General features: G+C 37.7%; 2 protein-coding genes across 2 annotated transcripts; both read left to right on the top strand.

The window, feature by feature from the left end:
- Window positions 1-3,429: 3,429 nt before the first annotated feature.
- Window positions 3,430-17,586, top strand: LOC144450269 (uncharacterized). Its single transcript, XM_078140866.1, has 13 exons — window positions 3,430-3,644; window positions 4,142-4,314; window positions 6,617-6,728; window positions 7,097-7,202; window positions 7,720-7,877; window positions 8,523-8,622; window positions 10,003-10,154; window positions 11,797-11,984; window positions 12,906-13,776; window positions 14,640-14,877; window positions 15,443-15,624; window positions 15,921-16,135; window positions 17,055-17,586. The coding sequence occupies exons 2-13, from the start codon at window positions 4,178-4,180 to the stop codon at window positions 17,296-17,298; spliced, it is 2,703 nt and encodes a 900-aa protein (XP_077996992.1). The 5' UTR covers window positions 3,430-3,644; window positions 4,142-4,177; the 3' UTR covers window positions 17,299-17,586.
- Window positions 17,587-20,610: 3,024 nt separating this feature from the next.
- On the top strand, window positions 20,611-25,646 carry LOC144449929 (large ribosomal subunit protein uL14). The gene is made up of 5 exons (XM_078140480.1): window positions 20,611-20,642; window positions 21,671-21,754; window positions 22,505-22,633; window positions 23,728-23,841; window positions 25,466-25,646. The coding sequence occupies exons 1-5, from the start codon at window positions 20,630-20,632 to the stop codon at window positions 25,546-25,548; spliced, it is 423 nt and encodes a 140-aa protein (XP_077996606.1). The 5' UTR covers window positions 20,611-20,629; the 3' UTR covers window positions 25,549-25,646.
- Window positions 25,647-25,916: the final 270 nt, after the last annotated feature.

Genomic DNA, 25,916 nt, shown 5'->3' with positions numbered 1-25,916 from the left:
ATTTGTGTCGCAGACTATGATACACGTTGACATGGTAACTGTAAACTTACAGATTCACAAATATTTATATCTCGTTTTCTTTTCTTCAAAGTAGCCTATTGCAAATTTTACTTCTCAAAGTTCTTAAAATCTCTTAAAACTTGTCCACATGGAAACTTGCTTTTTGTAATAATAAAAGAAATTTGAGGTCCACCGTCTTGTTTTCAAGATAAAATCGACATCAATATATTTACAACCCATAGAGTTTATAACACAGTATTTGGCGGCCATATTGGATTCCGTGGCCATATTGGATTCTAAAATGACTAAATTTTGAACATTTTGACGACATTTTGACCTCTATTTCAGACATTTCTTCGGTGACCCCAGATTTTTTTTCTTGATCTAAATGAGAATATGTTGTAGTTTTATGTATAAAATATCAGAAATTAAAAAGATTCACTTCAAATGCGCATGTTGTACGTTAAGTTATGATGAATGCGATACAGGAAAATTGTATGTTCAAAATAATGGTCGGTTGTTTGTGCGTCGATACTGATTAAAAAGCAAAAATGAAAAAAATAAATAAAGCAGGAACACGCGATAAAAAGAAAAACAAAAAATATAAATATGATCGAACAATCGTGAAGTGACGAGTACAATTTAAAACAGCTAAAAACACCACCACCACCACCACCACCACCACCACCACCACCCCCCCACCAACACCACCGCCGCCACCGCCGCCACCACCACCACCACCACCACCACCACCACCACCACCACCAACAACAACAACAACAACAACAACAACAACAACAAGAACGACAACATTTTTTACTGTCCCATTACATTTGTTTCATTCGAAACATTTATATTATCAGAAATGGCATACATATTTATCCTTAGTGTTTTCCTTACCAGAAATTCTCGGATTTTCCTCATAGGTCTAAACTTTACTGGTTCCCTGAAACCACACTTTTTTGAAATAATACTGACCGATAGAGTCACTGTGCATTGCATTGCATGTGGTTACACCAAACAAGCATATCTACTATATTGTGTTACAAGATCTATTTCTGACCTGTGTGAAATACGCGATAAGTGTACGTTCACGAAAATGAAGTAGTAGTTGGTTCGCGCAATTTTCAACATTTTGCACACGGTCCTAATAAATCACTTACTATGACAACTTGATTTATTGTTTGGCCGACATTTTGTGGGAATTCGATCGAGAATAACAAGAACAGAAACGTAACGCATTGATTTTATTTCAAAATTGCCTTTCTCATTTTGTGTACACGATGTTGCAGAGACGTTGGAGGATTTCTAACTTTTCTACGAACAACTTGATTTGTCATGCCCCGCCTGACGTCATTATCCCAGCATTATTGACAAAATGGTAGCTTAGTGGTAGTTTTGTTACCAAATTAGTGAAAAAGTCAGTCGAGAAAATGCCAGGGTTTAAATCCCAGCAGGTCCAATTCCTTTACTAGTGTTATCCACCTGGATCTATAATAATTACATACGTTGATTCTTTATTTTTGGGCCAATAATTTCTATACAGCTCTGCCGAGAACTTATTTTTCATACCTAAATTTTTAACGTAATTAGAACTGGGTCTTCAAAATCCCAGCCTGTTTACACTGCTGGAGCTGTAACATAGATAGTTATTGATAGTTGATGAGAGCTATAGCGTAGCACAGAGCAAAAGGACACGTGATATGCTTAGACTGCTGTTCACACGAATCATGCAACTACAAATGTATCACACGAATCATGCAACTACAAATGTATCAATTTATGCTATATACAATAACTACTCTTTCCATAGAGGTAGGGGAAATGTATGGAAGTCAAAACGTTGTCATATCTAGACTCTAGACAAGGAAAACAACAATCTAAGAAATCCTACACGTCCCTATGTTTCAGAGTCGGGCTGTAGCTGACAAGCCCCCTTATCTATCTGTATATGAAACCAAAGCATCATTTGAACTATCAGTGTGAAGTTTGGTGTTAAGTTGTGTTGAGAACGGATAAAACTAAAAAAAGAAGTAAAAACCCCAGAAGAAAACAAACAAACAAACAAACAAAGGCACACCCGATAACATTATACGGCAAAATTTAGGTCATGATCGGGTTTCTGATATGCGCATGCGTAGATATGAAATTCAGTAGATAGAAATCAGAAAGATTTGGCAATAATACGAACGGTTGTCAGACAAATCAAGGCCAAGGTTACTGATTATTAATTACCATGATAATACCCTATTATAATTCATTCTGTCTGTTGTCGATGTCGCTCTTCATAGTGTCACGTGACTTAAAGTGACTATCTAATCCGTGTATCTCATGAAAACTATTGATCATTACCGAATAGTTCGATAAACATGGTCACATGTCAAAGAGCAAGGTTATGTTGTTTTGAAAAAAAAGACACAAAGCCAGTCATACCTACCAGAGATAGACACCTCCGGGTGGGGCGGGGGGTGAGGTGGTGTGGGTGGGTGGGGACTACTCCCCTTATGTCAGTATACGTAAATGTGCCGCACTTTGGCGTGTGTTTTCTAGCCCTTTGTCTAAGCTGGAATGTTTTACTATTTTGCTTGGTCTATTAAAAATGTGGTCCATTGTCCTTTACCAAATCATAACTGCCATTTTTAATTGCCCCAAAATGTTGCCTCCTAAGGAAAATGTATTTTGGTCTAAAAGTTCATCTTTTAAAAATCCGTAATGGTCTAAAATGGGGTATTGATTTTTGGTCAAACTGGGTCTAAAAATGGGGCTTGGGGTTTCCAGTACTGGCCACAGACCTCTACCAGAGCTGGCCACTGGTACCACCCCCAGGCGACACACATAGACACTGGACACAGACACATACACATACACAGACAGACAAACGAATACATATTATGTATTATACGTTTATAATCGTTACTATTAATCCGTATATTGAAGGGCGCCATCAACGACCATAATAGGATATAAAAATTTTGTTACTGGCATACGGGCAATTTTTGTTCTCAGACTCAGCATACCCCGGCAAATATGTGAGCAATGTTTCAAGAAGTGAAGCTCCTAACATCGCTTACTTTTCCAATAATGCCCCGTCTATGACAGTAGGTTTTTTTAGGGCCAGACTTGGCAATTTTATTTATTGTTTTTGTTGTTTGCTTATTTGTTTCAATGTTTGCTTGTTTGTATCATGGAAGTATGTAACACTGTGCGTATGATGTGCACTCGTCTAACGTCAATTTGACTAGCGCCCCCACACGAGTCTCGTGGTTTACGAGACGTTATTCCCATAGCTGCGATCCTCGAAACAAAATGGCGACTTGTAAACAATCGTTCGTGACAACATGAAGACTGCAGATTTGTTCATCTATTTGTAATTATTTATTATTTATCAAAAACCTCAGTTATCTACAATATGCAGACATTTTCCGATATTTTAAATTGATCACATTGTGTGTGTTCATGTGTTGTTCCACCAACTGTTGGATTAGCTGCGAACACCGATTCTGTAACTTTCTCGAGTCGATCACCACCTGTTTTCAGTGACGATCGATCGGGAAAGGAATATATATGGTGAACTGGTGAAACACAGCAGCCGAACGTTTGCCGACAACAACGCATTGAACTTACGACGGACCAGTTTGTATAAAGTAAGTAATTTGTTGTAGTCGCGTATGTAATGTGGTATGTCAGTGATACCAGGTAACTCCCACCCATCCACTAGTCATGCATACGAATCTGATACGGATAGCTAGCATATAACGGAGTAAGTCGCCCGGAAACCGTCTACAAGCAGGGTACTACCCCTCCATCTGTACATGGTTCGTCGTGTCGTGTGTAGCATACATGATATACGTTGATACAGGGAAACAGATACTCGATTCTGACATTGTCCACGGAGAAGGAAAGTGCATGACAGCTCTAGTAGTACTAGTAGTAGTACGTGCGTAGGGCATCGTGTTTCAGTGCTTTCTCCATGGATATATGGTCTATCGTGGGTGGTACTTCCATGGTTTGTCCATGCCATGATTATAGAAATAGTGTTAACATTAAATTTCTTATTGTTATTTGGCAAGTACCGATCATAACATTCCATTCGGTTCTATGTAATAATGTGATTATATTAAATTGTATGTTTTCCCCTCAGGAACCGTGATAATTTTGAAACAAAGCAGACATCACCATGCCTATAACAAAAGTACCGATCATACACAAATTTGGGATCATTTCCCAAAGTCAACGGGAACAGCTTCAGGAACGTTTGATGAAACAAGCGTATAATAAACCTGATGTTAGTAGTAACAGAGTAACGGCAACTCGGTAAGTACCCAGGTATTGCAAGGTATAACATAACAAATGTTACACTTTCACAGGAAAGTTGCCTATAAAAAGCCTTGAAAATTGAAAACAAACAAAACGGATAACTGTTTGTCAATGAGTATATTGACTGCATGGATTTTGTTTGAACTTCAACCGATTATATGTTGTGTTGTAGTGTGTATGCTGTTACTGTTTATATATAAATACAGAGCAGACACTGTGTAAGGGATGTTTGTGTGTTTAATCTTTATTATGTCTATCTCAACATGAAACCTTGGGATCAGTCTCACTGATCTTGATAGTTCATTTAATAGCTTTGACTTGGTTTGGGGGAAAGAACTGTAAGGGAATTTGGTCAGGAGAACTCAACCAGTAATGAAAACTGATATATGGGACATTAGTTCAATATAAACTTCACAATCATGAACAAGCAGTGTTTTGATGGCAATGTATATACAGTGAATTTCACAATACCATGCAGCTTTCCTGTTTGATACAGTCACACAGAAACCAATAACTGCAGTAAGTTTAAGAAACTGGACATGCTACATTTTAAGATCTCAGAGTGAATGAGTACAGTTTGTTGCTACATTTTGTCGAAAGTGAAATGAACTACACGTCACCATACAGACATCAAATGAACACCACAAAGGACATTTTACGTGCCCTTCATCGGGTGTTTGACACTAAGAAAAACATTGGCACCCGAATGTCTGCATGGAGTTGTAATACATTTAAATGGTTTATTTCATTTAGACAAAATGTAGCAAAAATGTGATCTTGCTATTGAAGTGTGGCATATGCAGTTTCTTGTTTGGTTTCTGCATGGTTGTACCAAACAGAAAAACTGCACGGTATTGAGAAAGTCACTGTAATTGCTGTGCCTTATTATATCTGGTAAAATTGATGGTTTCAGAACTGTATATATAATCAGAACGTTACAGCTAAAATGGTATTGGTTTGGTGTTTCACTCATGTAAATACAGGATATTCAGGCCCAGTTTTTATTTGTTTCTTTATTTTCGTAATTAATTATATATTTGTAATTTGTCATGATTAGGCCTAAAAAAATGTTTGGTTCCGGTTACTGACCCCACCTAGTTTTTCACGCCGACCTTTAACAAAACTCGAGAAAAAAAATGATAAAATTGCGAAAATTGTCTCACAAGAAACAGTGGAGGTGGAAACTGGCATCAACTTAAAGTGCACATGCAAAGGTACATACTTTTTTTCGTAATTATGTTTATTTTGCCATAAAAATAAATGAAATTGCATTCATACCTCTAAATATTGCGCGCATTGGCAAGAAAGTCGCAAAAATACTTGCCCCCTTAATCCCCTGTGCTTCGACTAACTTCGGCACCGCAACCAGCTCACGAAAGGTGTCAAGGTCCCACGTGTTACAAAAGCCTTCTAAGCCTTTGTGTAATGTTTACTTATGAATTACTAATTACACTTGCATTATAGTATTATCTGTAACTGTACATATTGTGGTGTACCAGTTTAGTCTTCCGACAACAATGGTTCCTTGGTGTTTTGTCGGCAGCACCCGCAGTGAAACATCACCCTACACATATTTCCGAGTGATATAACTGAGTAGGTAATAATGGGTGAAGGCAGTTGAAATCACGTAAAAACTGGACAGTGACGCCATACAGTGAAAGTCTGTAAATGTTACCGGGGCCGGGGTTCTCCACCCCACCGGTGTACCCATGATCAAAGCGAAAAAAGGAAGACAAATAAAATAATTTAAAATGATGTTTTCAAGAAAGCAAGTTAGCTTCATAAAATATTTACCTTTGCATGTACACTTTAAAAAGACAATATAAAACTGTTCTTCCGATCTGTAATTGCTATACATCTGGTGAGAAGAAACCAATAACACAGAAACCATATGAAAACAATGGAAAACATAACTACCTGAACTAGACATCCACACATGAAAAAATATGTATGTAAAAATAAAATAACAAATCTACCTACCCCACCTATTCTAAAATTGAGTGTAATCGGAACCACACTTTTTTTTTTTGTTAGGCCTTAGTATTATTATTATATGTGTATTCTGTTTCAAGACATCTATCATCCAGTCAGAATTGTCGGAGCTTTTGATCAGTGTATTCAGACTGCACATTTGCAACACTCATAGTATGTATGAGGCATTGTTTTGGTCACAGCGAAAATAGGGTACGCAGGAAATTGCCCAACCCCAACTTTGGGGTCTGGGGGGCTTGAAACCGCCCAGGGCGCTAACCTGAGGAATTACGGTAGTTATATATTTGTAATTTGTCTTGATTTGCAGGAATCCCCTTGACATCAATGATGATTTTATCTCCCAATACAATGATGCAAGTACATATGAAGAGAAGAAAAAAGTCGAAGACTTGGCCAAAAAAATGCTTTCAAGAGCAAAGGTGTGTTTAAAGGGACACAAGCTGAGTTTATTTCTTTTTAAGATGCAATTTTATTTTAAAAAGTGTTATATAAATGAGGATTGGGTGTTTATTTTGGATTTTTAATTTATAAAACAATTTTACCGTGGCTTCCTAGTTGAAAAATCAATGTGGAACGACATAGACCAAGTCCTTGTTTGTAACTCAATACATTATATTTGCCAAATCTTTTTTTCTGTAGAAAGAAGCCCACAAACATACTTGATGAGTTTTTGTAATATGAGTCATGGACTTATTGTTTATTCTCTGAGATTCAGACAAGAAATTCAATTTATTAAAGTAAATATGAACAAACCTTTTAATGTCATGTGTTAAATGTCTTTGTACAGAGGAGAGTTGGAATTAAAGATGGTAGTCATGGCAACCATGTAGACTTGCCAAGAGGATGGTCAGAGTTATCAATTTTAGCTCAATGTCAAGGTCATGTACAAGAAGGTAAGTTGTGTCTATGTCTGTCTGTCTGTCTGTCTGTCTGTCTGTCTGTCTGTGTCTGACTGTTTCTCTGTCTGTCTGACTGACTGACTGTCTGTCTGTCTGTCTGTCTGTGTCTGACTGTTTCTCTGTCTGTCTGTCTGTCTGTCTGTCTGTCTGTCTGTCTGTCTGTCTGTCTGTCAAGCTCTGTCTGGTTGTCTGTTTAAGTCTGTTGAGATCTGTCTGTCTGTCTGTCTAACTATTTCTGTACATACGTACATACGTACGTACATACATACATACATACATATGTATGTATGTATGTATGTGTCTCTCGGTCTGTCTATCTGGGTGTTTCTGATTGTCTGTCTGTCTGTCTGTCTGTCTGTCATATTGTTTCTCCTCTTCTGTCTGTCTAATTTCTATCAAATGTATGATAATTGAAATACAAGGTAAAACATAAATTATCCACAAAATAATGTCACATGTACATCCTAGATATTATTTCATTATGCAAAATATATTTCATTACTATAAACAGAAGCCCTAGACACACTGATAATCTCCTTGGACCAAGCACAGCTTGTTAGAAGTCACATACCAAGCTTATTTTTCCTTGCTGAGACAACCCTGTACTGGCTACGTACAGATGCCATGAACCAACCTTATCTACGCAGTGGAGAAATTAAACTATTAAAGGTAAGTCAAGAATATTATATTACTACGGAAAGCAAGCTATCGGCAAACTAAGTTAATCAGAAACACTATTGTTTCGGTTGTATATGGTAGATTACACAAGTGGATGATAACAGTTGTCTTGGTTATGTGGATATAATCACCCTGTAATCAAGATAGTGTAAACACTGAATGAGGTGGAGTGCATAATAGCAGTGTCTTGGCTATGTGGATATAATCACCCTGTAATCAAGATAGTGTAAACACTGAATGAGGTGGAGTGCATAATAGCAGTGTCTTGGTGATGTGGATATAATCACCCTGTAATCAAGATAGTGTAAACACTGAATGAGGTGGAGTGCATAATAACAGTGCCTTGGTTATGTGGATATAATCACCCTGTAATCAAGATAGTGTAAACACTGAATGAGGTGGTGTGCATACTAACAGTGTCTTGGTTATGTGGATATAATCACCCTGTAATCAAGATAGTGTAAAACACTGAATGAGGTGGAGTGCATCATAGCAGCGTCTTGGTCATGTGGATATAATCACCCTGTAATCAAGATAAATAAACTTGACCAAGAGTTTTGTCACTCCTCGTCTAGAGACTCATGTAAATAATAACTGACATTCTTGTAATACTGGGATTTTCTGCTTCTATTACAGATGGGTCATCTTGTATTTACCAGATTATTCTATCATCACATGTCAGGTCATTTACATGGACACTCGGAGTTTAAAAACAGATTGGTAACTTACCTAGAAGGTAGGTTATATACAGGGTTTATAAAACATTTATTGCCCGGCTATAGAAATTCATATACAGTGTTCTGTTTTAAGACAATAACATGACTTAATGCATGGTATAATATACACTTTTATTGCCTAGCTATGAGGGCACTAGTATACATCATATTACCCTGAGTTTATGTCATATTACCCTGAGTATACATCATATTACCCTGAGTATATGCCATATTACCCTGAGTATACATCATATTACCTTGAGTATATGCCATATTACCCTGAGTATACATCATATTACCCTGAGTATATGCCATATTACCCTGAGTATACATCATATTACCTTGAGTATACGCCATGTTACCCTGAGTATACATCATATTACCCTGACTATTTGCCAATGCTGAAAGCCGAGGGAAATTGCTACTGGGGTATATTTTTTCAGACAAGATTTTTAAGAACATGAGGGTAATATGACATCTACCAGTGCCCAGCTTAGGCCAGGCAATAACACATCACATTTCTCATTCTTTCCAGAATCAAGGAAATCAAATTCCTGCGCTACTGTAATAAGTGCTCTAGGGAAAATAGCAAATAATAGTGCCCTTTGTATGCAAATTAAGGTCACTTGTCCATGACACATGACATGGTCTAAACCAATCACTTAAGGCTGTATGTAAACAGTGTGTTATAATATTATATTTACTTCAAAGGTGCTTTGTATTAGACATCAGAATTTATTTGCAATCAATTTAAAACCATATTTTAGAACAGAAATCCCCTCAACATTTTTAGAGACAACTTCATGGTACGTCACAATTCTGGTAACCATAGTAATGAGACAGTTAGAGTATACTATATATAATAATTGTCATTTTAATGCAATAGTAAATATACTTAATGTATAATTATATTTCATTACACGCTGTCAGTACTAATTCAAGGTAAGGTATGTGTGTGTGTGTGTGTGTGTGTGTGTGTACATGTCTGTCAGTCTGTGTATGTATGTATGTATGTATCATGTATGTGTGTTTATATATGTATATATAAATATGTGTACGTGTGTGTGTTTGCTGATGTGAATATATATACATGTATATACATTGTATATATGTATATATATACACACGTATGTGTGTGTGTGTGTGGGTGTGTGTGTGTATTATGTTTTTGCTTTAATGTTTGAATTAAAAACATACTCAGGCTTTCATAACCCCTATCTTCCTGTGACATTATGTGAAAATGTTGCTGACACATAATTTGTCACACAGTGTGGTTTTCTCACATGATTTGTGATCCCTTAACTTACTATGATTTTCCAACTAAAGATTTATGACCCCCTATCCTACCATATTTTCCTATTACAAATTTCTGACCCCCTATCTTACTATGATATTGGCAGGGTTCATGGAATGTCAGGAAGCTTACAGTCCATACCCAGGGGCACATTTATCTCTGAGATACATATCAGAAGTTGGTAAGATGATCATTGGTCACCAACAGGTGGACCCAGGGGAAGTAAAGGAAGCTGATAAAACAGCTGATGATAAACTGGTGAGTTATACTATAGTATAATATTATTACTTTGGTACATGTACATCTGCCGACATCAGACCGTGGACAAACGAAACCTGTTACAAACAAGGAAAGTAAACAACTGAATTGGATTAATAACACTTGGTACAGAATGTTGGAACAGAAGAGACTTGTATTACACACCATGGTTTGATAAGAACAGTTTTATGGACTCTTTATGTGTACAGGAAATGCAAGGGAAACTGGACATTTGTTTGTGAATGTGAAGTATTATGTAAAGTGGCCATAAAACTGTTCTTATCAAATGATGAAATGTAATACAAGTCTCTGTACTTCCAACAAGCTGTGCCAAGTGTTATTAATCAAATTCTGTTGTTTACTTTCCCTGTTTGTACCAGGTTCCGTTTGTCCACAGTCTGATGTCGACAGTCGTAATTGCACTTTCAGTGTACCAAGATAGACACAAACTAAAACTATTGAAGTAACATTTTGGTACAATAGTGATCATGGACATTGGTTTAATTATAAACTCAGAAGAGAGGAATCACAGAATTTTATTGACAGTGTACGGTTTTGGGACTTCCAATGTTTACACTATCTTCATAACAGGGTGGTTAGAATCGCACAACAGAGGAACCGCTATCACCCACTTGTGCAATCTAACACATTGAAGAACAATAGATTTAGTTTGCGCCTATTGTCCAGTTGCCATAGCAATACTTTAGCCTATGTACTGTGCTGTTACCTTACATAGGTATATATAGTATTTTATTTGCCACAAACTCAAAATCATATCAACATTACAAGAGAGAAAGTAAAAAAGACAGTGGAATAAATATTATACATAAACTGATGGATGAATACAGAGTTTATGGCTGGACCACAAAAATAGTTTGAAACAAACTAGTCAAGTTTGTGGCCCATACTACAATTGATTAAACAAAATAATCAAAGCAAAAACAAAAACAAATTTGAAATTAAAACAAAAGCAAACAAAAAACAAACAAAACAAAACGCGTTCTCATCAAAAAAAAAATATAACAACTGACATTAAATGCAATGTAAGGTAGAAAAAGCTGAATTAATTTTGTAACAAATACTGTTTTAACTGAGATTTAAAAGTAGCTGTTAAAGGTAGCTGTTGTCATACTGACTAGCCCTCAAAACATTTTTTTGGAAAACGAATCTCATATCATTGCCTTATTGTCAGCATCGTCAAGGGTGTGCTACAATGGGCTAAAGACTCTTGGAACAAGTGCGAGAGAAACAGCTCTGAGATCTCGATAACGTCACCCTTGTTTAGATAGGGCCTCCTTTGGTGAATATATATAGATCCCAACTGTCTCAGCACAATAGCCCATTGTAAATAGAGTAAACCAATAATGATGCTGACGATACAGCAAAGATATGGGATGTCAGATGAAAGTTTGGGATGTACTTCGAAGAAATTTCATTTCCATTGTGAGTAGAAATGATCCATCAATAACTATGAATCAAGAGTGAATGAACATTCAGTTCTGTTTTTTTCTTCTATTTAGGTCTTTGAGATGGATGTTGAGTTCATGAACAATCATTCCTCTTTTGTTTTCTCTGTAGGTCTTTTCTTTAATATGGATGACAAGTCCGTGAACATTCATTTCTGTTGTTTTTTTCTGTTTAGGTCTTTGACATAGATGATGATGATGATCATAAGGTAGCTAGTGGAATTGAGAGTAGTATCCATGATTTAAGTCCCACACTATGGCATGCATTGGATGTATGGCGTTGTAGTGTACATTTAAGTACTGGTCTACAAGAAGCACTGCATGCCCTGGCTTTGTGTGGCAGTGGTATAGCATCAGAGAACTGGTAAGTCAACCAAAGTGTTGCAGTAGTGTTGCAGTAGGGTTTTATTTGATTTATTTATTAAGGTAAACCAACGGGCATAAAGCCCATTTACAGGCACCTTTAGAAACAAATAATGAAAAACAAGCACTAAAAAGATAAAAACAAGGGGTAGCAATGACAGAAAGAAGTGACATGACATAAATTTAAAAGGCAAACACAGAAATAAAAACAACAAAACAGGTAAAATTATTAAAAACACACAGCCTGAAGCACATGCCGAAAGGCGGAAACATGACTAAATAAATCTATGTTTGGATTTGCTTTAAAAACGTCATTACAAGTGGTTAAACATCTTAAAATTGGGGAATATTTTCTCAGAATTACTCTGGAGGCACTGATGCGAAAGATATGGTTATTACGTAGCTGTCTGCTCTGTACATTAAAACAAACCTTGTACAAAATGGATGGACAATTATGAATTGACCAGTTTGTAAACAAAAATAGCATCTAAAAACTTTCGCCTCCTCACCAGTGGGGGAAGCTTAAACCTAGCACATAGCGAATCGTAATCTGTTGAAGTATATTGCACATTTGATTTTGGTTGTCGTGTTGTTGTGATGTTGTTGAAGTTTCAAAGTGGTTTTGTTATAATGTTGTTGTAATGATGTTGCAGTAGTAGTGCAGTAGTGTTGTGTTAGTAATTTTGAAGTGATGTGGTAGTGTTGCAGTAGTAGTGCAGTAGTGTTGTATTAGTAATGTTGAAGTGATGTAGTAGTGTTGCAGTAGTAGTGCAGTAGTGTTGTATTGGTAATTTTGAAGTGTTGTGGGCAGTGTTGTAATTTTGTTCAAGTAGTGTTATATTGTAGTAGCGCTGTAGTTGTGTTGTAGTAATGTACACTGCTGTTTTGAATAATTATGTACTGCATTTTATTTCTATTGCAGGGTTGATGCTGCGTCAGCACTGCAAGTCATAACTGAAGCTGCTAAGAACAACATGTCAGTATTAAAGACATTACAGAACCTTGGCAGAGGAATAATACCAGGACAAGAACGAGATAGCGATGGCATGAAACGACATTCAAGCCAGGATTTCAGTTTATCTGTGTCTAACACGTTAGCGAATGAAATGGATTCTATTCTCAGTAACGTGAGTCTTGATACGTCAGCGCAGGATGTAGATCTACCAGAACTGCAGGAGTTAGAACAAAAGAAGATGAGTCAGGAATCTGATTTAATGGTCGTGAGACCTGAAGGCGAAGGCTATTACAGTAAATCGTCACGTCACGCATCTATGACCGCTCTCGTAGGTACGCCACAAGACAGAAAGGAAGAGGCGTTGAGTAGCGAAAGTATTGATGGACGCATAACAGAACAAAGTAGTGAGCCGGGTAGTATCGCGGATATTAGTACTGGCGATGAAAGCTTAGATTCTGCAGGTGGTATCCAAGCAACGCAACATGATGGACCAATAAGCTCGGGGGAAGACAGTGATTTAGCACCTGGTGATCATAGTGAAACCGAAGCAAGACCGGATGACGTGACGCAAATGAAAATGATGAAAACAACGCCGAGTACTAAACGGGAAGTGACCTGGGACGAAAAGTTAACCGATGACAAACATTCTTCTAGAGGACCATCAAGGGGCGTGAATGATACAAGTCGTAGTTCGATGCGAAGTACGATAAAAAGTCCGAAGTCAGTAACGATTGATCCAGTACCGAACACTGCATACTATGCTGAGATTGGTACAAGTCTACCAAGTGCGGGCAGGACATCACAGGCTACGTCTATGACATCGTACACTAACATACCAGTAAGTTTACTGTTCGTACTCTAGTGACATTAGTTTTTTACAAGCTAAGACAGAAACAAACTAAAACTACTATATATCAGCAATTGCTTACACCGGTGTGTGCATACTTGGTGTATTTGCACTGCAGTGCAATACTGAAAACGTTATTGCACACCTGTATGCAAATGATGGGTAAATGAAGACGCGCTACTATTTATTACATATACCAGCAATTACTTGCACCGGTGTGTGCATACTTGGTGTATTGCACTGCAGTGCGATACTGAAATCGTTATTGCACACCTGTATGCAAATGATATGCAAATGAAGATGCAATCATTCTTTGTACACAAAAACGTGTGCTCGCACAATATGATATTTACAGAAATTTGCTGATAAACAGGTACTAGTAACAAAACCCCATTCCTTGTGTGTGCCAGTATTGGACACCACCCTGCATTTAAATGATATACCCCAAAGGTCAGCTTTCTGTGACCTTTGACTTTGACCTCCATATTCAAGGTCAAATATCAAATTTGATTGCCGGCCTGTTCTTTGATATTACTGGCCCTGATATAATTATGTTAATTATCCAATACTCATTACCTAAGGGTTTTGTCACAACTCACCTAGCGATTCATAGTGACGATACCCCTTAGGTCTCTCATATTTTTTCTAGGCTGTTGAATGAAAAAAAAAATTGGGGAATTCTATACTGGTACATGTATTTATCATCTTGTAGTTGTACTTAGTGAAGAACGTATTTTTGCCAGATGATCAAAAACTTTCACATCCGACAAATTTACACTTTGTTGAGAGATCCATATCAAGAGCATTTCTTAAATATTGATCAATTTTTGTTGATTTGTTGTCATGGTAACTAGGTACCGGATTTAACTGGCCTGAGAGGATGGCGATGGGAGGTTGTATTCATGTACACTGAAATGATGACAGCGTTATGTCTACACGGTAAAAGTGCCGCAATACAGAAACTATCGTTACTTGGTACTGGACGACCTAACGTACTGCCGACATATAAAAAAGATGAAAGTAGTGTCATGGCAAGTGCTGGATTATTAGACTTGGCAGAATTTCAAACTCTAACTGAAACTGGAGAAAGGGGTATGTTATCTTTTTCTTTTTTTTAGCACAAATGAACTGATAAGGTTCAGTAGTGTTCTAGGTGTGGTGCAGTTTTTGTCTGTGTGTATACGTGCAGATGTCTGTGTGTGTGTGTGTGTGTGTGTGTGTGTGTGTGTGTGTCTGTCTGTCTGTCTGTCTGTGTCTGTGTGTGTCTATCTGTGTGTGTGTGTGTCTGTCTGTCTGTCTGTCTGTCTGTCTGTCTGTCTGTCTGTCTGTCTGTCTGTCTGCCTGTCTGTGTGTGTGTGTGCTTGTGTGTGTGTGGATGACTCAAACTCAAAAACCACCAGACCAATTGCCTTGGTTTTTGGTGGGGAAAATACTTTTGGTGTCTATTTGGGAAATTGTTTATACATGTTCCTTCAATGTGTTATGGGAGGGTGGGGGGGGGGGTGGACGTGTTACAATACGAGATGAAATTATGTACATTTTAATTTGTTGGGAAAATGTCATCAACTTGCAAATGCATTACCAAACACTATTGTTTTTCAAAATATTATTAGTCCTCTAAGGATCAACTGATGTGAAACTTTGATTTGTTGAACAGGCTCAGGTGATTGGAGTTGGAGAATACGTTACACAGCTGTACAGGGATTGGTTAAACTCTGCCGTTGTGTTCAAGGTGACAAGTGTCGTGAAGGACTACGTACTGTAGCGTGGAATGCTTTGATGAGGTGTCACACCAGAGAACGAGACGACCGTGTTTTAGAAGCATTTAAAGTTGGTCAGGTGAGATATGTGGATTCCATTAATGAGTTTAAATGTGGAGACTGCTAGACAAACAGATAGAGAGAGAGAGAGAGAGAGAGAGAGAGAGAGAGAGGGGGGGGGGAGACAGACAGACAGACAGACAGACAGAGAGACAGGGAGGAGTGGGTAGATAGACAAAGAATTTTAGACAGACAGGAAGGCAGGGAGAGAAAAGAAGAAGGATAGGGTCAGCCAGAAAGACAGACAGCAGAATGGCGTGAAGTGTGAGTCAAACATTTTTGAATATAAAGTATCATTACTATCTTTCCCAACAGGTAGAAGCAGAGTTAGAAGCCAAGAGATTACAGAGTATGTCTGGTTCACCAGTAGAAAATCTAAGTGCTAAACTAGCAGCTGGATTGGCTAGTATTTACTTACCACCATTACCGCCACCTATAGAATCACCAAAACCAAATAAAGCCAGAGGAAAGAAAACACCATCGCCAGCACCAGGTGTACCAAAGCTAACGCAAACCAGACCCTCGCTACGGTTAGTATAATATATGTTTTGTGAGGGTAGTTGTCCGATTCAGGTACATTGAGTTCTGGACTTCTGGGTCCCACACTGTGAAGCTCTGTCTAGAGACATACATGTATGTACATTGGGTTCCATGCTTTGAAAGTTGAGCCGAAAACTAACGCAAACCAGACCCTCACTACAGTTAGTATAATATATGTTATGTGAGGGAGGTTGTCCGATTCACATACATATGTATTGGGTTCTGAACTTCTGGGTCCCACAATACAGAGTGTAGTGAACAATCATGTCCTAATTTGCATATCATTTGCATATGTTTTCGGAACTGTACTACTGTGTTCACTAGCATGCACACATGCCAGTGCAAGTAATCTCTGGTACGTTAACTGGTATTATGCCATCGAGTGTGCCAAAAATACCAGAATTTGAATTCAGTGCTTTTGATGACATGCAACAATATTAATGTTATACAAAGTTTGAATATGGTTACTGAGTATTTTCTAAATCAAATATTTCCCATTGGATTCAGTGTGTTCTCTAATGATAGCCAAATTTTGTTGTTGTGAGTCAAAATGATAAAAACTGGGATTTCTTGTGAGTCACCTCATAGTAAGAGATAGGGGAACACCAAATTTTGGTGTGTCACTAGAAATTGTGTGCATCAGTGGCACGTCAAATTGGCTTAGAGGGCACACTGGTCACCACATAGTAAGAGATAGGGGAACACCAAATTTTGGTGCATCAGTAGAAATTTTGTGCATCAGTGGCGCATCAAATTGGCTTAGAAGGCACACTCACCATATAGTAAGAGATAGGAGAACTCTAAATTTTGGTGTGTCACTAGAAATTGTGTGTGTCAGTGGCATGTCAAATTGGCTTTGAAGGCACATTGTTTATAATTTCTCTATTTGTACATTTATTTGTATTTCAGGGAAGACATCATGTTATCCATGGCCCTCTATGAACCGGGAGTTGATTACAAAACCAGAACATCACTAGATTTAAAAAGAATCGTTGAAGACCAGTGGAGGAAAGATCTACAGAAACAACAAACTGATGGAGAAGCTGATAAAGCCAAGGAACTCGACAACAAACAGAAACTGGAAGAGGAAAGACAAAAAGAAATAGAAACAAAAAAGAAAGAAAAATTGACAGGAAAAACTAAAGACAGATAAAACGGACACTGACGTGAAATTTTGATAAACATGTCTTTATTTTTAGGAAATTAATGCACAAAATTTCAAAACTTTGAATAAACATGTTGCATACATTTAGATAAAAATATTGTTTCATGTCAAATGTGTTTATAAATTTGTTTTCTATATGCATATCTGAATAATTAATAAACTCATTTGCATATTTGACTGCAAAATTGTTTAATGGAATACAAAAGTAAAATGAGATCGATTTCCCAACATCAGTGTAAATGCAAAGACTTTTGTAGTTTAAATTCAAATGCATTGCTGTACTCTTTATTTGCTGTATATAATCTGCATAATAATTAGACATTTGCATAATTTTCATACAGTTAATTATACAAAGATTCAGACAGTTCAGTCTCAAATGAGCCAGTATATTTTATTTGGTGTATATGTTCTCATAATTTGCATAATAATCGCTCATTTGCATACTTATATAGGTAATTATGCAAAGATTCAGATAGTTTAGATTCAAATGAGTCAAGCTCACATGTATTTGCTGTATATATTTAGCACAATAATTACTCATTTGCATAATTGTCATCATGCAGTTAAATAATATGCAAAAATCAGTCATTTAAGATTCAAATGATAGTGTTTACACTTTATTATTTGCTGAACACAGTTTACATAATAATTACTTCTTTTGCATAATTGTCATCGCATATTCAATTACACAAAAAATCAAAGTTAGATTCAAGTGAGATGCTATATCCTTTGGTATTTTTTTGATCTATATTGCATAATAATTACTTCATTTGCATAATTGTTAGAGGTAATTGTGCAAAGATTCAGACATTCAGATTCAAGTGAGACACAGTATATCCTTTGGTATTCGCTTGACAAAGTTTGCATAATAATTACATCATTTGCATAATTGTCATACAGTCAATGTACAGTATATTAGCAATGATAATTATAATATAGTTGTAATGACATGATGCCGTCCAACAAAACCTCCTGTTAGTTTGTATATACTAAGTTTTCCATCTTTTTTACATAATGTGTGAATTTAAACGAAACTTGAGTGTTATTTTTATGTGAATTTTTATTGTTCAAGAGTGATGAGGAATGTACAACTATAACAGAAAATACTGCAGTATATGATTTGTGTAAATGTATGAATAATAAAAACTTACATTTACAGTATTGGAATTGTTTCAAAGTGTCTGTAAATAATATCTTGACGCATTTAAAGTGCTAATCTGTATTTATAATCTTATTTTTTTTGTGTGTATAACGTGGACAGAATAAAACAGATGTTTATAGCTAAAATGATGTCGGCTTGGTGTTTCACTCATGGGGACATTACAGCTAAAATGATGTCAGCTTGGTGTTTCACTCATGTGACATTACAGCTAGGCTTGGTGTTTCACTCATGGGACATTACAGCTAAAATGATGTAGACTTGGTGTTTTACTCATGGGACATTACAGCTAAAATGATGTAGACTTGGTGTTTCAATCATGGGACATTACTGCTAAATTGATGTAGGCTTGGTGTTTCACTCATGGGACATTACAGCTAAAATGATGTAGGCTTGGTGTGACTTTCTGTTGGCCTGAAAGAAAAATCCACCTCAGACTGGTGAAACTGACTGGTCCCTAACTCATATGTACACATCTCTGGTCTTCAGTCCAAGTCCATACACACTGTATGTATGCGTAGTGTAAACATTCTAAACCTATATTTTAAGTCAAACTATGACAAAACTGTATGTTTGATATTGGTGAATTTACACAAGATTTACTGGTGAATGGTGAATTACATAAATATTTGGTGAACCTGAATTGATATCTCGACTGACATACTGTGAATGGTGATCTCAGAGGGTATACCCCCCCTTTAAAGTCAACAACAACAACAACAACAACAACAACAACAAATAAACTATATACCAACAATAACATCACAAACATGGCAAATATGAGTACAGTATAATTAATACTAACGTTTCTATGCAACAGTTTGGATGGTATTCGTCAATATTTCTCTTTGTTCAACGAAGGAAAATACGAGTGACCTCAGAGGGCCCTTGTCACTACGAGTCGCTAGACGAGTAGTGACAACCCCTAGGTCACAAGTATTTTCAGGCAATGAATAAAAATATTGGAGAATAACATACTTATATCAGCGCCAGTAATCTCGAAGAAAAATCGGGGAAAGTAATGGTAATTTTGTACGATACTGCGAACTCAGCAGAAGCAGTGACGTAGACACGCGTTGTCGTGATGTAGAACGACCAGAGTATATTTTCCATACGTTTTGTTCAACTTGGCTCGTGCATGGTATAATTGTACAGTATTGCTTTATATATATGTAAACATGAATTCAATTACCTCCGGCCCAACAACTGGACTTTTGTACTTTATCATTTGTTTATATTTAGCAAGAACGTATTGCAATAGGGAACACGTTGTTCACGTGCGTACTTCACGCTTAAACTCACAATAGGCTTCCAAAATACTTTGAACGCTTTTGAACTGTATGTTTGATATTGGAGTATCATGTGACTCGACGCTGACTGGGAACTCAGACCACTATGGGAATCAGAAAAATACTATTGTAGGGGGTTGACGGGAAAGTGAGGGGGGGGGGGGGGGGGGGGGGTCTGGACCGAAGAATTCTGTGGATGCCTGTTGAAATATTTTGTTTTTGATTTGTGATTTTTTTAGTCTAGTTCCTGACGACCGTGTTCCGATTTTACACTAGTATCGTAACTAGTCCTGCTTGCATACGGAGTAATCCGGGGCTCGATTCCACAGGGGCGTGTAATATTTCATAGCTTGTTGTTTTCCAGGTCTACAGACTAAATATAACAACCTTTTGATTAATATATATTCCTACATGTGAAGGGAAGAGTATAGAGATTGATACATTTGTAGCAGCAAGATTCGTACGATATTTTCCTAAGAAAACGGCATTCTAAGCAATAAGAAAACAACAATCTATGAAATATTACAGGCCCCTGTGCTCGATTCTGACAATTGTCCCTGGGGGGTCGTGTCAGTTATATAGACCCGTGCACCGTCTGCAAGCAGGACTATTGTGTAACTTTGAACCAAATTAAACTTTAGATAGGCTGTAACAATTGTTTACCGTGTAAATTACAAAATTTCTTGAGGCTTCGTAGCAATAGCAATTCACACAATACTAAATGGGAGTTCCGCTCTGCATCTGTGCCAGGGCATCTGTACTGTGGTGGTTAGATTTCATTGCATGACGATGGAACCGCAATATGTGCGCCCCCAACGGCAATCGTGGAATATTCTGCGCATGCGCTCATCAGTCTTTCTCTTCTATCAACATGTCTAAAAGAGGTATGAAGCCAATTCCACAGTGTTATGATAGTTTGCTTATCCTTAAACATCAGCGTTTTTCTTCATTCAAATGAATAGCCATGCCAAATAATATATGATGCTGTAACATATAAATGTTTTGGATGTTGTATTTTTGTGATACTTTGGCATTAAAAGTTCAAAATTTGAGTAGTTTAGTCCTTGCATCCGAAAGAAACAACATGGCGGCGTTCACGTCGAACGACTGTGAACCATAATAAAATTACCGCAGAGAACGTCGACATACTAACAAAAGTACATTGTAGGATTGTAGAAAGATCGACAGAGTACCACAGTAACTGCTATGAAATGGTTGTGCTGTCAAGTTTACCGTAGTTTTGTGATATTGACCCATTGCATTGGACAGATCGTAGAAGTTGACTGCATAGCCCCCAGTCGAGTGTACCGATAGACTTTAGTTCGTGTACATGTTAAATTAAAGTTGAACAGTTCGACAGCTTAGTGTTGTATGAATTTGAGTAGTATATTTTCCATGCACATGTTTAATGCGGTAAACAGAAAGTTTTCAGAAATGACGTTTACTCTATGACGGTCGACGGCGTGCAAAGCCATGCTGTTCTGTTGCAAGTTATTTTACAAATTACATGTAAATTTGAAATCTCCGTAGTTCTGATTTGTTGACCATGCTAATTTACACGAATACCGTGATTTTGGTTAGTCAGCAAGAATCAGTTACTTAAGATTCTACATTAGTCATTAGTGATTACATTTTTTTTGTAGCCGTGCACATGTAAACACTAGTCCTGACTTGGAGAAATAGTAGGGACAATTGTCAGAATCGAGTCCCGAATTACTCCGTATGAAAGCAGGACTAATGTAATTGTAAACATGCACACCACCAACGTCGTATGTGCAATGCATACAATCAAATAGTCCTGCTTGCAAACGGAGTACGGGACATAATTTTGACAATGTTCCTAAACACTGGAGAAGGAAAGGGAGAGATACATGTACATGGTTTTTACCAAATCTTTGTTTCATTCACTCAGGACGTGGTGGTTCATCCGGTGCGAAATTTCGCATCTCACTGGGTCTCCCAGTAGGTGCAGTGGTCAACTGTGCTGACAACACAGGTAATGTCATGTATATTTATTTCACATCACACTGGGTTTAAGTTGGTCAACTGTACTGTCAATATAGGTAGTGTCATGCACATATGTACAAGTTATGACACAAAGTGAATCTACCTGCATCCTAGTTATACCACTTATCGTGATTGAAATATTATTTTATGCTCAAAAATGTAAAGATGCTGAGAAAAAATAAAAAACTAATGACTGAGTGAACAGATTTTGACAAGCCTGCCACATACCATACTTTGGGCTATGGAAAATAATTGCTTGGCTTCAATGCACATACTCTCTATTGAATTACAGAGGGAGAGATATTGAGTGTAACTTTTATCTGTAGAGTTCAGGTATATTTTACCTGCCTTCCTGCCACCCTTACTAAAACATTGAACAGGGAGAAATGGTAACTGGTCATTTTGGCACCTGACCATTTCGTCCGTCGTCATTTTGGCACCACTTTCTCTGTACCTGGGATGTTTCGGCACAGTAACCTGGACGTTTCGGTTAGGGTTAGGATTAGGGTTAACTGGTAATGAATTTATGCTAAAATAAGGGGAAATGAAACATCCGGGATACTGGTGCCGAAACGTCCAGGGTACCGTAAAAGTGGTGCCGGAATGACTAGATGCAATGACCGGGTGCCGAAACGTCTAGAAAGTGGAGAAACCACAGAATAAATTTGCCTGGTTTCTTAAAGTTCCAGACAACTGTCAATCTTCAATAATAACTTTTATGTCTGTATACCATTGTTAGGCGCCAAGAATCTGTATATCATATCCGTCAAGGGCATCAAAGGTCGTCTTAACAGACTTCCAGCTGCTGCATCAGGTGACATGGTCATGGCTACAGTGAAAAAAGGCAAACCAGAACTTCGGAAAAAGGGTAAGAATAAAGACTTTTACAGAACTATAAAATTTAAATACAGCTGAATAAATTTTCAAAATTAGCTGTCACTTTCATTTACTAGCTCATTGCGTAAGAATGGGTGTTACTGAAACCTCACAACTATGTGTTAGCAAGTTGATGCCTACACCAGTCCTATGTTAACACCAGACTAACTCAGTGCTAACACTAGGCTGACACTAATACCTCACCAGTATGTGTTAGCAACTGGAATTGTTAATGCCTACACCAGTCCTATGTTAACACCAGACTAGCTCAGTGCTAACACTAGGCTGACACTAACACCTCACCAGTATGTGTTAGCAACTGGAAGGGTTAATGTCTGTACCAGTCCTATGTTAACACCAGACTAGCTCAGTGCTAACACTAGGCTGACACTAACACCTCACCAGTATGTGTTAGCAACTGGAAGGGTTAATGTCTGTACCAGTCCTATGTTAACACCAGACTAGCTCAGTGCTAACACTAGGCTGACACTAACACCTCACCAGTATGTGTTAGCAACTGGAAGGGTTAATGTCTGTACCAGTCCTATGTTAATACCAGACTAGCTCAGTGCTAACACTAGGCTGACACTAACACCTCACCAGTATGTGTTAGCAACTGGAAGGGTTAATGTCTGTACCAGTCCTATGTTAATACCAGACTAGCTCATTGCTAACACTAGACAGATTATAGTAAGTAAGTAATTTTACTATAGTGACGAGATTATAAGTCACCTTGAACTAAAAAAGGATACATTGACAATATGGAGAGATTACAGTGAAAAAAAGAAGTACTTGTACTTCAGTGTGAGAAAAAATATACTAACTCTGATACAAAGTTTCATTCCGTCTTAAAAAGGCGGCTTTGATGCATTTTGCTGTATTGCTAACTTGATTTGTCACCAAGTACTTTAATTATTCACATAATTATTCACATAATCAAGACATTCCTATCACCCAGTTGTGTTATTTACCACATATGGCAACAATAGTTTTAGTCTGTGTCCACTTCAGTTTGCTGATGGTCCGTTTTCCACAGTAGTATGTCACTTTCAGATTTACTAATCCTGTCTTTCCTATTTTCCATAGTGATGCCGGCAGTGATAATTAGGCAGAGGAAACCTTACCGGCGAAAGGACGGGGTGGTGTTATATTTTGAAGACAACGCGGGTGTTATAGTAAACAACAAAGGTGAAATGAAAGGTAAGGGGACATTTATTATTCAGGAAATTGCTTCTACAGATTGTGTTCAGTGATGTAGTCAGGTCAAGTCATGTTTAACTGGATGGATTATATGTTCTTACTTGTTCACTGTGATCTGTACAGCTCGTCCTTCTCAAGTCATGTTCGGGTTGTTTGTTGCCGTACAGTTAAGGACTATCGTACAGTGTCACACAAGCTCTATAAGCGAACTTCGGTCGTTTAAGGAGAGGGGAGGTCTGGAGTCAGTGCGATCGCTGAACTTTACCCCAGGGCTCGAAATTAACTTCTTTCTTTTTAGTCCTAGTGGGCTACCAATTTCAGAAGGTTATAGCCCAAGGATTGTGACCTGTAGTCCCATATTCCTGAACTGAAAACAGAGTTCCTCTACTGGAAATATGTGTGTTATTAAAATACTTTTATGCCCATAAATCTTCCATCCACATCATCACATAATCAGTGGTAGTCTGAGTGGGCTACCAGCTACAAATTATGGTAGTCCCATGACAAGAATTGGTAGTCTGTGGACACAGGACTACCAGCTGCAAATTATGGTAGCCCCATGACAAGAATTGGTAGTCTGTGGGCATGGGACTACTGTTAATTTCAAGTCCTGACCCCTTCAATGATAACCACTTTTGTATTTACTACTGAGATGTTGATAAGTTGATAACAATTTACTTCTAATGTGAGATATGGTGCTGGGTTCCTGGTAGTATTTTAATGTGTTTACAATCATGTTTTTACATTACATCGATCGTAGTGGTGTGGCCGCTACGGTTTTCATCTTGGTTTACATCATATATAAATGTTTGATGTCTCACTTGTGAACTTTCGTTGGGGGGGGGGGGGGGGGGGGGTATATTCATTTGTTGACCTTGTGTGACATTGGGCGATCATCCCTTAGTCCATTTGCCTTTTACCATTACAGACTGAGTTTGATAACATTAAAAGTCTACACTCAGAGATTGACTGCCTTGATAGCAGATATACACACATTCCCAGTCCCACTGTGTGACTGTGTAACACACATTGTTCACTTTCCAGAGCACATTTCACAACAGAAATTGTGCAGTTCATATGAAACTAGGAACGTAAAGTATACAATGTGTGTACATGTAGTTCCTATCCAGACAGTCAATCTGTGTAAGTACTAAACCAGATATCATATGTACTTACACACATACTTTTTTAAGCAAGGTGTAAGGGGTTTTAACTTTGGGTAACTTGCTGCTAGAACTTGCAGTGGACTCCCTGACATTCATGTACAATTTTGGTATTACTTTGTCCGAATTAAGGGGTTTAGGGTTAGGTAACTTGCTGCTTGGACTAGTAGTGGACTCCTAAAGTCATACATTTTTGGTAATACTAACTATTCAAACTAAGGGTTAGATAATTTGCTGCTAGGACTAGAAGTGGACTCCCTATGTCATACATTTTTGGTATTACAGTGTAAGGGGGTCAGAATTAGGGAACTTAAAAATTTATGGCTAGGACTAGTATTGGGTTCTCGAACATCCATTCTTGGTCTTACTCTTTGGTATGTAAACTAAGGGGTGTAGGGTTAGGTTACTTGTGGCTATAGTAGTACTGGACTCCCTAACACACATTTTTTGGGTCATTACAGGTTCAGCAATCACAGGACCCGTCGCCAAGGAATGTGCTGATCTCTGGCCCCGTATAGCAAGTAATGCCGGCAGTATCTCATAGATGGACCGTCACTTTACATCTATTTTAAGATCTGTAATTTACTATTTGTTGCAAAAGATACATTAAAAGAAATGTCATGGGCAGTGACCACCAATAAATGTTGTTCAAGTTTTGTGTGATTTGAGAGCTGGTGTACTAGATATGGAATGCTAAAGTTCAACTGGAGACTTGGTTTTCTGACGTGGTTAGCATGGTATTACAATGGCCTGGACCTAAACATCTCACCAGTATGTGTTAGCAAGTGGAAGGGTTAATGTCTACACCAGTCCTATGTTAACACTAGACTAGCTCAGTGCTAACACTAGGCTGACACTAACACCTCACCAGTATGTGTTAGCAACTGGAAGGGTTAATGCCTACACCAGCCC

The sequence above is a fragment of the Glandiceps talaboti genome, chromosome 19, assembly GCF_964340395.1.
Source record: "Glandiceps talaboti chromosome 19, keGlaTala1.1, whole genome shotgun sequence".
NCBI lineage: Eukaryota > Metazoa > Hemichordata > Enteropneusta > Spengelidae > Glandiceps > Glandiceps talaboti.
This window is presented reverse-complemented; position numbering and strand designations above follow the sequence as displayed.

Excerpts from the sequence above, each read along its gene's own strand:
- LOC144450269 (XM_078140866.1), top strand. The coding sequence starts at position 4,178 with ATGCCTATAACAAAAGTACCGATCATACACAAATTTGGGATCATTTCC. Across the intron at positions 6,729-7,096 it reads AAATGCTTTCAAGAGCAAAG|AGGAGAGTTGGAATTAAAGA; the intron begins GTGTGTTTAAAG and ends GTCTTTGTACAG. Across the intron at positions 7,878-8,522 it reads GAGAAATTAAACTATTAAAG|ATGGGTCATCTTGTATTTAC; the intron begins GTAAGTCAAGAA and ends CTTCTATTACAG.
- LOC144449929 (XM_078140480.1), top strand. Across the intron at positions 21,755-22,504 it reads CAACTGTGCTGACAACACAG|GCGCCAAGAATCTGTATATC; the intron begins GTAATGTCATGT and ends TACCATTGTTAG. Across the intron at positions 23,842-25,465 it reads CAACAAAGGTGAAATGAAAG|GTTCAGCAATCACAGGACCC; the intron begins GTAAGGGGACAT and ends GGGTCATTACAG.